This window comes from Muntiacus reevesi, chromosome 7 (genome assembly GCF_963930625.1).
Source record: "Muntiacus reevesi chromosome 7, mMunRee1.1, whole genome shotgun sequence".
In the NCBI taxonomy this organism is placed as follows: Eukaryota; Metazoa; Chordata; class Mammalia; order Artiodactyla; family Cervidae; genus Muntiacus; species Muntiacus reevesi.
The window spans coordinates 43,958,780-43,974,950 of NC_089255.1; the positions used below are offsets into that span (position 1 = coordinate 43,958,780).

Here is a 16,171-nt window from a genome sequence, read left to right on the forward strand (position 1 = left end):
CCTAACCACTGGACTCCAGGAAGTCCCAGCTCTGCAGTTTTTATCTTTCCTTTTCCTTACCCTGAGGCATCCTTCAACAGTACCACTCAAGATAACATGTGATTTAGGGATAAAGGCAGATCATAAAACCCCTTTGCTCTCCATTTCCACATATGCATGCAAAAAGTGTATGTGTGTGTGTCAGGGGGTAATGGCTAAAGATGAACACTAAGCTGCTCTGGCCTAGAAAAAATAATCTCCCCTTGATCCACCCATATTCAGCTTGTTCTAAGACAGTACAAGAACAAAACTGACCCCAGGTGATGATGTTACAAGTGAGGATTCAGCTACTTGCAGGTAGACAAAGAGAAGGGTTAGATTTGAGACAGGTATGACTTAAGAGTTAACACTAAAGTGGCATCTCCTGAAGAGCATGACTCTACCACCGGAAAACACTGAATTGCAGCAATGGGGAACAAAGGAAAGCAAACATTCCTACAGTGAAGTTTTAGAGAAATTTCTCAAGCTTAGAAGTATCATTAAAAATTTTCAAGCAATTGAGGTCCTATACAGTAAAAGAATCTTCAGTTTTGACTCCTTGTTCCTCTAGACCAGGGTTTGGCAAAATAAGGCCCACAGGTCAAATCTGGGGCAATACTTGTTTTGGTATGTCCCATAAATTAAGAATGGTTTTTACATTTTTAGATGGCTGAAAAATAACCAGAAGACTATTTTGTGATGTGAAAATTATATTAATGTTATTCAAATTTCAGTGTTCATAAATAAAGTTTTAGCGGCTCATAAGCCATGCTCATTCACCTATGTATTATCTATGGATTCATTTCACTTGCACTGTAATAGCAAAGTTGAATAGTTGTAACAAGGGCCGTATAACCTGGGAAGCCTAAAATACTTGCTGTCTGGCCCTTTATAGAGAAAGTGTGCTGACCTCTACTCCAAATAAGGACTGTCTGATAGAACTTTTGGCAATGATGGAATTATTCTATACTTGTGCTGCCCAATTCAGAAGTCATTAGCTACATGTAGTTATGTGAACACTTGAAATATGGTACTGTGACTGAAGAACTGAATTCTTAATTTCACTTAAATAATCACATGTAGCTACTATATTAGACAGTACAGCTCTAGACGCTTCTCAGATCTTCCATATTGACATTTTTTACCCCTTGATCCAACATCTCACTCCCTTCTTGTGACACATCTACACATTCTCAGTCACCATCTCCACCTCACCTATCTACCAGACTCCGAGTCAAGGTACAATATTTACTAGGTTTTTGTCCTAGACTCTCCATTGTCACAACAGAAATCTGATCAGTCTATGACGTTTCACCCCATGAATTAATCCACATTATGTGTACAAACATAAATGGACGCACATTTACACAACTTTCTTTATGTGAGAGGGTGGCACTGTGGCCATGTTCTTTCTTCTCTGCCTGAAAGAAGTAGAAAGCCCTCCACATGCTAGATCCCTTGATGCTGCTGGAGCCTGTGATATGGATCACCTCCCTCCAAACACATTCACAGAAGCTGACAACAGCAGATGTGCACTTGCTATTTGAATCTCAAGGAAAAAAAAAAAAAAAAACCTTCACCACAGGACTTTCTTTCCTCCCCCCAGGCCTAATAAACTGAAGTTAGCTGATTTCTCTAGTTTAATAGATGCTTGCTTTTTTACTGGCCTTTACTAACTGGGCAAGAGAACAACCCCAATACTGTCTCAGTCTTGGCTAGGAGCTCTAGCAAAGGCATTAAAGAAAAACACACACCAAAAAAACTTACCAAATGAACCAAATGAAATGAAATCCACATAAACGGGCTTTAGTAGAGACAGTAGTTAAAATGGAAAGAGATTAGGGGTTATAACACATAAAAAGCCATAACTTTATAATTATTTATAAAAGCGATCTTTAAAGTCTGAAATTTTTACACCTACTCCCTAAGGAAAAAATGGGTTTCTGTAAACTTCCGGCTTTAAAAAAAAAGAAGGGAGGACACCTAGTTTTCTTTCTCCAGATTAGCTATAACAAGCAAACCACCCACCCCACCCCCACTCCCACCCCCCACTCCATTCTAAACATCTGTCTGCATGGCCAAAGCCTAAATCCTGACAGAGCAAAGTCTCCAGTTTTATATATATCCTACTTTGAGCTTGTATAATTGAGACTGTGTCCTGCCTAGAAAAACAAAAACAAAAAAGCTGAATCCTTTAGCAACTGTACAAACTGACAGCCATTGAACCCAACCATCCAAAAGAGAGTAAGATCTTTAACCTGTAGAAGAAAACCAGCTCAGAAATGTGGACCTTCCCTCAGGCCAAGCTGTTCCAGAGTAACAGGGTCAGTGCAAAGTGTTGTAAAGTACAGACAGGCTATTCCTGGGCGAGTTTGTACTCGGGCTGCTAAGAATTTCCACTAGACTTTAAATTATGCTATTCATCACTGAGCAACTGAGGGCCATCTACCCCAAGTCTCTCCTACACTTCCTCCTGGGTGTCTCCACAAATAAAAGAGAGACCTTATACCACTACCATGTGAACTGAAGGGAGGCTTTCACAGGCTGACCATGAAAAGGAGAAGTTTCCAAGTTACTCCGCCGTTTACTCATGTGGCTCCAGCTGCGTCTTCTGGATGCTGAGGTCGGGTTCTCATAAACTTGTGAAGTTCTTGTAAACTTTCTTATCACAGCACACAAAATGGTTGCATAACCTGAACTCTTGCATCTCCTGATGTTTTTCTTTAGGCATGCACATACAATCTATCCAGGTGGAAAAAATCAAGCAATACTCCTCTGTGTTCAGGCTGTCACTCAAATAAAAAGGCATAAAGAGAAACTTTTTTTTTGCTCCCTGGCTCTTCACTTCCTGTCTTTCAATTTTATTTTGGTATTAAAACAAACAAACAAACAAACAAAAAACCAGACAATCCCAGCCCAGAATTCAAGTTGTTACTGCTTGGTAAACTAGTAACTGCATAGTTGCATAGTGAACCTGGTGTGGCTTTATTAGTGGTACTAGGGTCTGCAGAAGGCCAGAGAGAGGCTTTTTTCCCCTCTAAAAAAGTCCCATTAGTGTCCTTTCCACTTTCTCTACACAAGTTGAACAGAATAAAAAAAAAAAAAAAGAATACAGCATGTCTGCATCACCAGAACAAGAATCTGGTGGGTTTTCCCTGGGAATCCAGGGTGATCAGTCCCCCACAAAACCAATGCCCAGAGCCATGCAACAAGAAGGGTTCACAGTTGAGTGAACATCAATGCATAAGTGGAGGAATTTCAATGCAAATAAATGCTGAATATGAAGGATTAAAGAAAGGGGAAATTAATCTTTTTCATGACACAGGGCACTTTTTTTCTCTCCCTTGTGCTCCCTTTTTTAAGTCATGCACACAAATGCTGGAGGGAATCCAACTTCCCCGTGTGGTGGTGCTGCTTTATAAAAAGCAGAACATACACATTTAGGACCATGAATTTCCTGAGGATGCCAGCAACTGAGATTCTGACAGCTCTTCTGAACAGCCTCAGAAAAAAAAAAAAAGTACTTCACTAAGTGGGACCAGAATGACTAGTAAAAAGTCTCATTTCAAACCAATCTAGTTTTTCAAAACTCATAGCTTCCTGGGGTATGGATGCCTTAAAGGGTTTGGTTTCAGCATTTTGGGGTTATCTAGATGCATTTACAGAACGGATTTTATTTTTGTTTCTAACTGCTCCATCCAAATGATACTCTTGCAATACCAACAAAATAAATAGCGCCGTTTCATGCTGCTTTAGCGGGTGGCTCCATCTCATCCCAGCTTGATCCTCTCATGTCCTAATGTCTCAAACCAAAGAACAAAGTGGCAGCGCCTCTTCAGGTTATACCCCCACCCCAGCCCCACCCGCCCCCCCAAAACCTGCCAACGAAGTACTCAGTTTTTGAAAACTATTCACTTGAGATGCTGGATTACAGCAGCAAACCTGCTACGTCTGGGGACTTTTTGTTCCCATCACTTGTTTGTATTAAACACAGAATTCCTCAAACATCCTAACACCCCACCAAGCTATCACTTTGGGGGGGGGGGTGGAAACTTTAAAATTCAAGTGGTTCCTTAAAATATTGTTAACCTAGGCTAAGAATTTACCTAACTAAAATAAATCTAAGCCTCAGGGAGGATATTTCCACCTTGGTCCATTTTCTTCTGTATCATTCTAAGAAAAATGTCAAAGATTGAGGATTTTTAAAATAAGTTTTTATAAATAATGTATCCAAAGATTTTTGACCCACTACATACAGTAAGAATCTCGTTAAGAAAAATATACAAATTTTGATAAGAGTTTAAATTCTGAGAGAGAGTTTAAACCCTGATGCCAAGTCCTTCGTTTGTTGCTGCTTCAATTTCAAAAGACTAGTGGACAGCGATTTTAGTACACAGAACTCCACTATGCTGTAGAGTTCCTTTTTTCCTGGGTCAGCCAGCTTTATTCTGCTTCATTAACCCCTTCTTTGCTCCTTGATGGATTTTGGAATCCAGTTTCCCTGTAAGGGAGAAAAAGAAACCTCGTTATTTATTTTTTTATATTTGCAATGCAAATCTTTCATGGTCTCTCAGGTCTTCTGGTTACTGTGTTCCTGTCACATTCAATTATCTTGCTCCAGGACTCAGACACTTTCAAACTTCAGAGTTTTCATTCTATAAGAATGAGGAAGCAGTGGGAACATGGTACAGGGACCCACAAATGTCTGCACACAAACACAATGAGCATTCACAGCAAGAATCCAAGGAGTTAATATTTCTAATTTTGTAGTTTCTTTAAAAAAAAACACCACATTTTCTGGAGTGTCTGATACTAAGGCAAGTTTTTAAAGAATACAAACATAATGATAAAGGAAGACATTTCACATAGTGGGAAACTCATTCCTCTGACCTGTTAACTGGCTGAGCATAATGCATGAATCTCCCTCACAGTGAGAAAAGCAATTCAATTCACTCCTTTGCTGCCTCAGACTTAATAGGGGGAGTGACTTGAAACAGTGAGGTAGAATCCACATGAATGCTTTTCTGACAAAGGGGCCCTATCACCAGCTAAGAAGGGCAAAGGTCATGGGCTGTATGACTCATCTAAGTGTTAAAGTTAGAAAACAAGCAACCTTCCTGTCCCAGGTGACCCTAATGAGAGGTATTCCACTGATGTGGTCTCCGACCTCTGACTTCTCAGATCTACTAGGATAAAGGTCAGTTCAGTGGTAGCTGCCTTAAGAAATATCCATCTCAGGAAGAACTTAACAGAGCTCCTGTCTGTCTGGCCTAGAACAGAGCTGGCAGGTGACTTTCTCCCACAAAAAGTCTTATTTAAGTCAACAGAGATGCTGATGCTGGAAAGAGAAACAGTTCAGTTCAGCCTTGGCAGTAAATAAACATACAAACACCAAAACAAAAGCAGCTGGGTATACTACAGTCCTATACCCACAACCCTGGCCCCTTGGACTCTGTCGTTTTCATTTGCCGCAGTAATCAGGTGCAAGAGAGGAAGCACTGGACGAGAAGTCAAGAGACCCAGGTTCCAGTCCTCCTTTGTCTGATACAAACCAGTCATCCGATCTGTCTGGACTTCAGTATCCTCATTTGTCCAACCAAGATAAGAATTCATGTCCTGACTATGGCACAAAGACAGTGTGAAAAAAAAAATTACTTAAATCTAGCAAGTTTCCTCCCTGTTTTCTTAATTTTTCTCTTCTTCCTCATCTCTCCAGGGCTACACCTGCCTTTGGAATAACATTACTTCCTTTTCTGGGCTTCCTTAGAAATCATCATTTAGTGAGACCCTAAATGATGTCCACAACGGTCACAATAATGCTGATTTTAATTTGGGCTTTAGAAACATAGAGTATTCCCAGGGACTTAGGAGTTCTTTCATCTCCCAGTCTGCCTTGCTGGAAATCCAAACATGTGCCAGCAATCTGGCAAAAAGCCCTGTTATGAGGCAAATTTGCCTGTGTATCCCTAAGACTACCATAGTGACCACCAAATGGTAGGTGCTCAATAAATGAATTAAAAAAAGAAGGCACTGCAAATTTCAGAACCTGTACTGTCAAGGTTTGGGAACTACTAAGTAACCAAAATAGCAGATATCAGATAAACATAAAAGACACACACCACCACTGTAAAGGTGGTGGTACCCAGAGGTACGAAGAAGTACTGCTTCTCATTAAGCTTTTTAGAACAAGTTAGGACAAAATTTAGAATTCCATCTAGGACTCCAGACTTCTAGTTCTCTGCACTGAGTAAGTTAAGAGACGCAGGTCCCAGTTTTAGTCCTAAGACTACCTATCTGTATAACCTTGAGGAAGTCACCTAGTCACTCTTGTCCTCAACTTTTTCAGTACTGCGAGGAAATTGGACTACACAGTACTGAAGGTCCTTTGCAGCTCTATGATACTTTGGCCTAAAAATGAAATGTAAATGGGAATACTTTGTTTCTGAGGCAATGTGATAAAAGTGAGAAAAGCAGGAAATCTAGCGGTAGAAAGACCTGAGCAAAATACAACTTCTGTAAACCTGTTCACTCAACTATAAAATGAAAGGAAGAAAAAATTTCTACTAACTTACAAAGTTGTTGAGAGGATTACAGCCAATACTAAGTGCTTTTCTGTATACAGAGCACCATACCATTTATTTTATATACACTAAATCATTTAATCAAGCAATTAATTGAAATAAAATACATGCAAGTGCTTCATAAGTTCGGAGGTCTCTGAAAAATTAACAGTAGCCGTATTATTTATGCTAAGGCTTGGGAGTTGTGTTTCGTAGTTATGATCTCAGTTGTACTTTTAATTTACCATATTTACCAGCAACCCTAGGCAAGACTTTTAACTATTTCAGGCTCCTCATATTAAAAAAAGAGAGACATTACCTTCTTCACATTCTCAAGGCTTTCCTGTATAAGAATATCCCAAATATTGCTTTCATAAAACTCCAGTCTGATTGTGAAAGCCCTCAAGTGAGACCAGCTCAGATAAGATCAACCCACTGGAGGAAAGCACTCAAGGGTAGGCAAACTAATCTCTGGCTTCAATGATGATGTCATAAAATGGAAAACTGATATGAGAAAGGAGATAGAAAGGAAGAAGGATTTCCAGGGCACTCCCAGGGATTCAGAAGTGTTTCATGCCCTTTTCATCCCCTAGGCTAACCTAAGAAAACCATACATGTGCCAGCAATCTGTGAGCTCCTTACAACTAAAAACTTCTTTGCATTCCTAGCATAGTGACTGCCAATAGTGGCAATCCTTAGGTCAGCTGGGCAATGAAGGCCAGGACCTGGGGTTCCTTGCATCGAGAAGCAGTTATTGTGGATGCCCTCTGAACTCCGAGTTCTAGGTTACCCTGTTTTTTTTTTAAGATTTGGGATCTGGACAGTTAACTACAGTAATATACTGTATACTCTCTTAAAAGCAGAGTGATAATGCTTAGTTTCTGTATTTCCCCAATATTTTTACATTTAGTACGCACAGCATTTCAGTGTTAAACCACATCCTCAATCATGGTGCCTAAAAGAAAATCAAATGCATATGCAGCAGATGGGGGAGAAGTTAAAAGGGAAAAAACTATTTGCCATCAATCGATAGAACTCTCATAGGAATTTTCATAAGCTTTGCATAAGATATAAGGCAGAATTTGCATGAATTTATAAAGCATGTAGTTCATTTAAAGTAAAAAATTTCCTTCATCTCTTTGAGCATTCAACCTACATAGTCTACTGTTTTGCATTTCTTAGTTTCAGCAGACACATAACCAAGTGATTTCATATTGTACACCAATTTGTGAATTATTTTAACTTCAAGAAGCACAATTATCCTCCGGTCAAGCAAGCTCAAGTTTACACGTCCAAATAAATAAATAAAAATATATGCTTTTAATTTAAATCATACACATATACACGATATAACATGTAAATGAGTTATATTGTAGAAGTTTATTTGCAAGTCAGAAGTTTGCAACTTAGGATAAATTTCTCATAGAACTAATCTATGAAGAGTGGCTAAATTCCTCAGCATCCTACAAGAAAAAATATTTAAGGCACAGAATTGTAACTAGACTACTAATATTATTAATACCATGGAACTTAACCACTTCATGTAACAATATTCTAAGAAGAAAATGTGAAGCATTCCAAATTAAGAGCCAAGCATGTATTTTTCCCTATGGCAGTGGGATTAAGAACTTTTCCAGCTGTGAACTGGAGGTGGGCCTCTATGGCCTAAGGGAAGGAAGTTCTGACAGAGTGTTAAGGTTTTTAAAGATAGTAAAGATGAATGAAGGATCAAGGAATGAAGAGTTGGAGGGAATGAAAACTTTACACTAGACTAAATCCTCCGGCTGGCTCCCTCTCAACAGAAAATTTTTTTCTGAAACAAAGGGATCTGTCACTCTACTCTTGCCCCGCACCCCACTCACCCCCTTTACCTATTGTTTCTGACCCATGTTTTACCTTGCCTGGTCTACCATGGGAAAAGCTGCAGTCTCACAGTTTTTCCCAGCCCTGCTGTCCCTGAAGCACACAGCCCATTTTGGCTTTTTTAAAGCTCTTAACCAATAGAAGCAACAGGGAAAAGCTTACTCCTCCCCCTATTAAACCTTGTGGATAAAAACCAAGGTCATATATGTGCTGAAGTTAAGTCTCTGAGATGAGAAAGTACTGAAGTAAAACATTTCAGAGAAATATATAAAGTCTGTTTACACAGAACATTTTCTCACAAGAGTTTAAGCGGCAGATGAGAACCAAGATAGGGAGGAAGCTCTGAAAAGGTAACTGGACTAAAGATCAAATAGCAGTGGGTCTGGGAGAGAAGCCTGACTACCAGTGTTGCCCTCAGGGCCCAAAGGAAGACCAGAGTAGGAAGGGGTATAATTTCACAACTTAAAAAGGAGGAAAAAAAGGAAGATTTAAATCCTAAACAGTTAAGAAGAAGGAAAAAGAATTTCCAGGGCCACTTGGCTAACAGTGCAGGTAAAGTATGAAGTAAGTAATTTGTGTAAGTAGAGGGCAACTTATGTTCAGATTTTCTGACTTGCAGGAAATCTCAAGAATATATTTCATAAATCATCAGAGTTGCCTGAATTTTGCAGTGAATATACATTCACCTAAATTTCATTTTGTGCCCAAAAGCAGTATTATCCATTGTATAGTCAGCTAACAAGAGCATTACTATTACCAGAGAGAGGGCCCAGGAATCTGTGTTTTAATAGCTCTGTAGGTGATTTTTATCTACACTACCCTCTGAGAATTACTTCTCCATAGAATACATTTATAAAATAGTTGGTCCCCAGGCACAAAGCTTTTCCAGTAGTCATGTATGGATGTGAGAGTTGGACTATAAAGAAAGCTGAGTGCCGAAGAATTGATGCTTTTGAACTGTGGTGTTGGAGAAGACTCTTGAGAGTCCCTTGGACTGCAAGGAGATCCAACTAGTCCATCCTAAAGGAGATCAGTCCTGGGTGTTCATTGGAAGGACTGATGATGTTGAAGCTGAAACTTCAATATTTTGGCCACCTGATGCGAAGAGCTGACTCATTTGAAAAGACCCTGATATTGGGAAAGACTGAAGGCAGGAGGAGAAGGGGATGATAGAGGATGAGATGGTTGGATGGCATCATGACTCAATGGACATGAGTTTGGGTAAACTCTGGGAGTTGGTGATGGACAGGGAGGCCTGGTGTGCTGCGGTTCATGGGGTCGCAAAGAGTCGGACACGACTGAGCGACTGAACTGAACTGAGGCACAAGGTGAGGTAGCCCTGTGCGCAGCTGACAATGATGCATGCCCTCGGAGCATCCAATTCACACAATGGGAAAGCAATGTCACAAAGGACAGAACAATAACTGACATAAGCAAGCAAATGGGAGAGCTTTTCATGTTGTGTTTAAAAGTAAGTAAGAGAGAGAGGACACCACTCTGTGTTTCTTGAGATTGCTTGGAGATAGAAGAACCTGCTGTATGACTAAACAGAGAAGTTGGGAGTTGAAGATGGGGTGGAAGTGGAAAGAATAAAGTCATAAGCACTTCCTAAAAAGTGAACATGCAGAGGGTACTATGGTCACAAACACATAAAAGCAAACATTACAGACAAGAAAACCATCAAGAAGTTTCAAAAAGAGGATGAAAAGCAAGAGAGCTAGAGCAGACCTCTGGGACCAGCAATCAAAGCAACAGTGGGAAGTGGTACTTCCAAAAAGTTAAGTCTTATTCTTGAATTGAATACTGAGGAACAACAGATAAGAACAGTACAGTGGGGCAAATGTACTCTTTTTGGCTTACAAATAGTATTTTAAAGGTAATGGGGTCCTAACTGGAAGTTTAGAGTGATTCACTCATATACCAATAATTGTGGATCAAGGTTATGATTCAGAAAGGCTATACTGTAGTTAACCTAACATTAACGTTACTGATAAAAAGAATTTTTTAATTAACAGTAACTTTAATATTAAACAGTTGATTAACAATGTTGTGTTAGTTTCAGGAATATGATAAATAGAATTTTTCTAATCCTTCAAGTATTTGAGATGATATGGAACAGGATAAAAAGAGAAAAAAATTTTAAGTTAAACAAGTGAGATTCAAGGTAAAAAGAAAAAAAAAAAAGACCATCGACACTTGTGACTTACAGATTTTTGGATTTCCTTTAATAGGAAACTTCACAATCATTTCCTGGGGATTTGTGCAGATGAAAACAAATGGAGAATCAGATTCTTCTTGACTCATGTCTGGATACTGCAAAATATAAAAATAAAAAGTTCAAGCTAGTTGGGACAAACTTTGAATTTCAAGGAGATCAAAGGATGTCCCAGAATCCACCTCAACATTCTGATGGTAGTACTCTCCATTACATAGCCAGGTAAAGATGATAATGCTTAATAAGCAAGAACAAACCTTCCACTTTCCCCCAAGCTTTAGCACAGTATTCTTATACAGTCTTTTGCCCACCATTTGTGACTTCCTATAATGGAAACACTTCTTAAAAAAAGATGTTTGACATCTTTCCAGAGAATCAAAACTGACTAATCTTTCAATATAAGCAACTGTGAATTGGGAGATTCAGAGGTCTCCTTTAGGAACATCAGGCACCCACCTCCAAATTCAGCTCAAGTGAATCGCTGGAAGGTTTAAGAAAAATAGAACATTTGTGGAAATTCTGCCAGAAACCATCAACAGGGCACTTCTCTCACTAAAGGGAAGGAAGATGATTCATTCTGAAAGGTATGAACATGCCAAAGTTGTTTTGCTGGATGCATTCCAGATTCACTTAGGGTGAAAAGGTAACGGTACAGTAATTCTGAAAACAATTTAGAAGCCTCCTTTGGATCTCCTATCACAAAACGAATCTGTGTGAATACTTAGGACTTTTATTCCTTCTGCAAAGACAGACACAGAACCTAGAGTAAGAATATCTGGCCACACAATCACAACTTAAGGAACAAGTGGGTGTTGGCAGAAAAGTGCTCTCCAGCAATGTGCAACTGACTTGGTATTTCAACATTTCCTATCTTGGGATGTCTTGTGTTTAGTGTTCGATAAATACGACTCTAAAGCCGACTATGGCCATGGGTCAGACTTGAATACTGAAGCAGCCTTTCTCCTGGTAACGATAAAGTGTGAAATTATTTTCCACTCTTATTTACCTGCTAAGATGTATCCTGTAAAGATCTAAGGCTCTAGAGTAAAAATGGAGGTTTCAGTGAAAAAAGGAAGAAAATTCAAATGTCGGGACTTCCCTGGCGGTCCAGTGGTTAAGAATCCGCCTGCTTATGCAGGGGACACAAGTTCAATTCCTGGGAAGATTCCACATGTTGTGAGGCAACTAAGCCATTGAGCCACAATTACTGAGACTGTGTACTTTAGAGTCTATGCGCTGCAACAAGAGAAGTGACCATGAACTGAAGCCCATGCAAGGCAACTAGAGAGTAGCCTCTACTCGCTGCAACTAGAGAAAATCCTCGCACAGCAACCAAGGTCCAGAGCAGTCAAAAAATACATAAAATGCATTTAAAAAAAATGAAGATGGAAGGAGAAACTTTCTTTTTCCCTTTCCCTTTGGATCTTTAGAAGTCAAAGAAAAGTGGGGCCCAGCTGTTATTGTTGAGGTGCTTTGGCACAAATAAAACCAGAGGCTGGCATCAAGATCTTTAAACCTAATTCTACAGAGGCCAAAGTAGCAACAGTCACAATTCATATCTCTTCGATTTTCCTTCTCTCTCTTCTCTGTGTCTCAGAGAGTGCTGAGGCAGAGGACAAACCTGCCAGGACTTTACAGCTCTGCTTTTCCAAAACGACAAGCCATTTCACTCCTCTTTCTTCCGCATCAATAAATGTTCCCTCTCTACTGGATCAATCCCGTTAACAAACACACTTTCTATAATGTCTGTCATAAAACAAAAGCTCCCCAGATCCCACATTCTCCTTTTGCTACTGCCCCATTTTCAGATTCCCTTCACAACAAAATTCATTAAAAGATTATCTATACACTTTGCCTCAAATTCCTCTATTTTTTCTTGAAGTCACTATAAAGAGGCTTTTCTTCTATCATTCCACCAGAACGGTTCTTCTAAAGGTCATCTTTCATTTTCATGCTGCCAAATAAATTCTACTTCTAGGTATATACTCAAAAGAATTGAAAGCAGGGATTCAGATATTTGTACACCAATGTTCAAAAGCAGCATTACTCACAATAGTCAGTAGTTTCCACAATCCAAATGTCTAACAATAGACAGATAAACAAAATATGGCAGATACATACAATGAAATACTATTCAGCCTTTAAAAGGAATGGAATTCTGATACATGCTACACCATGAATGAACCCAGAAAAATTATGCTAAGTAAAATAAACCATACACAAAAGAACAAGTATTCTGAGTCTACTTATGTGAGGTGCTTAGAATAGACAAGTTTGGAAGTTCCCTGGCAGTCCAGTGGTTAGGACTTGGTGCTTTCACTCCTAGGGCCCAGGTTCAATCCCTGATCAGGGAACTAAGATCCTGCAAGCTGAGATGCACAGCCAAAAAAAAAGATAAATTCATAGAGAAAGAAAGTACAACAGAGGTTACTAGGGGCTGGCGGGGGGGTGGAAGAAAGAGGAATTCCCATTTAAGGTACAAAGTTCCTGTCTGAGATGATGAAAAGTTCTAGACATGGATGGCTGCACAACACTGTGAATATACTTAACACCTCTAAATTGTATGCTTAAAAATGGTTAACTTTATATTATGTATATTTACCACAATAAAAAAAAAATCAAGGTCCTAGATTTTCTTTCCAAACCTGCTCCTCTCTCATTCATATCCCTTTAAAATAGCTATTCTAATCTTTCCAGTTGTTCGGGTCAAGAACCCCATAACCAACCCTCAGGGAATCCTGTTAACTCTACTTTGGAAAGATACCCAATATTCCACCATTTCTTAAGACCACCATTGCTACTCCCCTGGTCCAGGCCACCACAGTGTCTCTCTGGATTACCATGATAACCTCCTAATCGGTCTGTCTATTTTGCCCTTAACCTTCCTCTTGTCTATTCACATCACAGCAATTCGAGCTATTTTTTAAACATATTCAATATATCGGATCACGTCACTCCAAAGTTTAAAACTCTCCAAAGGCTTTTTGTCTCAGTCAGAATAAAAGTCCTCACTATGACATACAGGTCCCCACTATGACCAACAGGTCCCCAGAAAATCTGGCCCCCACTTCCTTTCTGATGCCTTCTCCCCCACTTTCCTCTCCAGCTATATAGGGTTCCTTGTTCCTGCCTCGGGACATCTGTGCTAGCTTACCCCTCTTCCTGGGATGCTTTCCCTGCTCGGTATCTGCCTGGTTTCCTCTATCTTTCTTCAGAACTTTGTTTAAATGTCAACTTTGTAGTTGGTCTTCCGGCACTCTTAGCCCCCATCTCTTTACTTTTTCTCTACAGCACTTACCATCATAAATGGCAATCCACTCCAGTATTCTTGCCTGGAAAATCCTATGGACAGAGGCACCTGGTGGGCTATAGTTCATGGAGTTACAAGAGTTGGACATGACTTAGTGACTAAACCATCACCAATTCACTTATTTAAACTTTTTAAATTTGGACTTTCCTTACTAGGATAAAAGCTCCAAGAAGGCAAGGATCTTTGTTTTGCTTACTCCTTAGCACCTAGAATCATGCCTGGCACATGATAGGCATTCAATAAATATTTGTTGGATGAAGAAAAACAAAAAAAATTACCAACCTGTGTTTTTAGGTTATCTTAACCATGTTAAATACATATATGCTGGGAACTGGACACTCTTAGGACTAAACTCTGGCTAAAAGCAGGTGCTAGTCTATAATCTGTTATTCCTCAAGCTAAATTAGAACTTTTGTGTCTTGGGAAGTAGCCAGTAAGGCCCTGTGTTTAATAAAAACTACCCTGACATATATTAACAGAGTCAGAAAATGTCAAATAATGGGGAAAATGATGGATAAATGAAATTATAGAACAAGTGGTTCTCTGGACCCATTCATGCCTTCTAATAAACACTAAAATTAACTTTCTCAATTGAATCTAAATCCAAGTTTCATGTGAATATTCCTGTTCCCAAGCTCTATTACTAAACTTCAGGAGGCTTACAAGAAACAGAGCTGAAGAGCAAAGAAGCCTACGGGAATAAAGAAAAGTAAGGCCTATGTGTTGGAAGAAGGGATTATTTTTTATGGTAAAATGCATTAAAGCAAAGGCAGCTTGGCAGAACCTGCACCTGCAGAAATGTATAATCTCTGAAACTGGGTCTCGGACACTAAGAGACCACATTAAACACCAAAAAGTCAGAGACTTGCAAGGAAGAGGGTTGTGGTTTGAGAGTCAAAAGACTAAAATGCAGCTGACCTAGAGAAAGAGTAAATTAAAAAAAACAAGGTTCATATTTGTGAAGAATGTAAATAAACTCTCAATGTCATATCCAATTTAGAGAGGATATTAGATTAAGGGTCATTGAGATAGTGCAATAGACAGGATAGGGAATGAGGGTTATAAGACCAAGCAATTCAAAGCAACCATTTACATTCAGTAACAGACTCCTCAGGACGCTGCTGCTGTTCCTGCCTTCACCAACATGACTCCTGTCACCTGGTTTCCAGCCTGAGGAGAGGGGGAGGTGGGCTTACTCTTCTTTCATGCCTCATAAGTTTCATAGCTGTCTAACATAACAGGTAATTAACTACTAAACAGCCGTTTTCTTCTCCTCTCCAGAGGGAAACTGTTCACCAGCCATCTAGAAAACATTTCTCTTGCCATTTTCATAAGAGGGAAAAAAAAAAAGTTTAGTGGCTCTTGGCAACCACTATAGTCTCAGAGCCAAGTGGGCATTTTCACCAACTCCACAAGCCTCCATTTAATCCTTGTACTGAAATGATCAGAAAGTCCTACACGATGTCACTCTTCCCAACAAATCCCCAGATGACCCACATGTAAATCTTACACCTGTCTCCAAGGACTAACAGCGAAAGGAAACAGTTAAAAAGAAACTCATTGACAAAGAATGTATGTTTGCTAGAGGTTTTCTTGGTTTGAACTTTGGGGAACTAGATAGGACATAAAATCAGGCTCTGAAATCTAGTTAGCTGAAAACCAACTCCAAGAAGATTGAGGTGATAATACTCAGAAAGAGAGAAGGAAATGAGTCTGATAAAAAGACCACAAGCACAACAGATCCAAAGAAGCATATCCTGAAAGCAACTGTGTTCTCTGATAAACAGCCCTCATTAAAAAAAAAAAGAAAAAGTTGTTCTCATTTTTCTTCAAAGCAATTCAAGGTGTTCACAGGATAAGTAGTACCCTGGACCCCACCGTACTGGAGGATAAGCGTTTTCTCACATCAGAGTTAATGTATTGCTCATGATACTTTGATGAGATGACTACTGCATATTTGACTGGAGTTGGATAAAGATCATGCCAACTGTCCCTAAGTGGGACAGCTGAACTCATGTACCAGTACCCAATGCAAATCATGTGCCTAACACCAAATACAAGGGGTTCCAGCTCAATGCCACAGAGACCATTCACATTTGTGCCAAATGGGAGGAATAAGGATAGGTGATATTCAGTTTGGAGTCTTTCAGATACTTGTGGAAGATGACCTGGCTGAAGCCACACAGTACTGCTATCCTGGTCCCT

The 16,171-nt window shown here is 39.5% G+C and overlaps 1 protein-coding gene across 1 annotated transcript in view; it reads right to left on the reverse strand.

Annotated features, from left to right (window-relative positions):
- Nucleotides 1–3,926: 3,926 nt before the first annotated feature.
- Nucleotides 3,927–16,171, reverse strand: part of TRIP4 (thyroid hormone receptor interactor 4) — a 51,979-nt gene continuing 39,734 nt past the window's right edge. Inside the window, exons 12-13 of the mRNA XM_065941545.1 lie at nt 10,649–10,754; nt 3,927–4,519 (exon numbers count right to left, since the gene is read on the reverse strand). Coding sequence (XP_065797617.1) covers nt 4,452–4,519; nt 10,649–10,754 — 174 coding nt within the window. The 3' untranslated portion in view covers nt 3,927–4,451. The remainder of the gene's footprint in view (nt 4,520–10,648; nt 10,755–16,171) is intronic.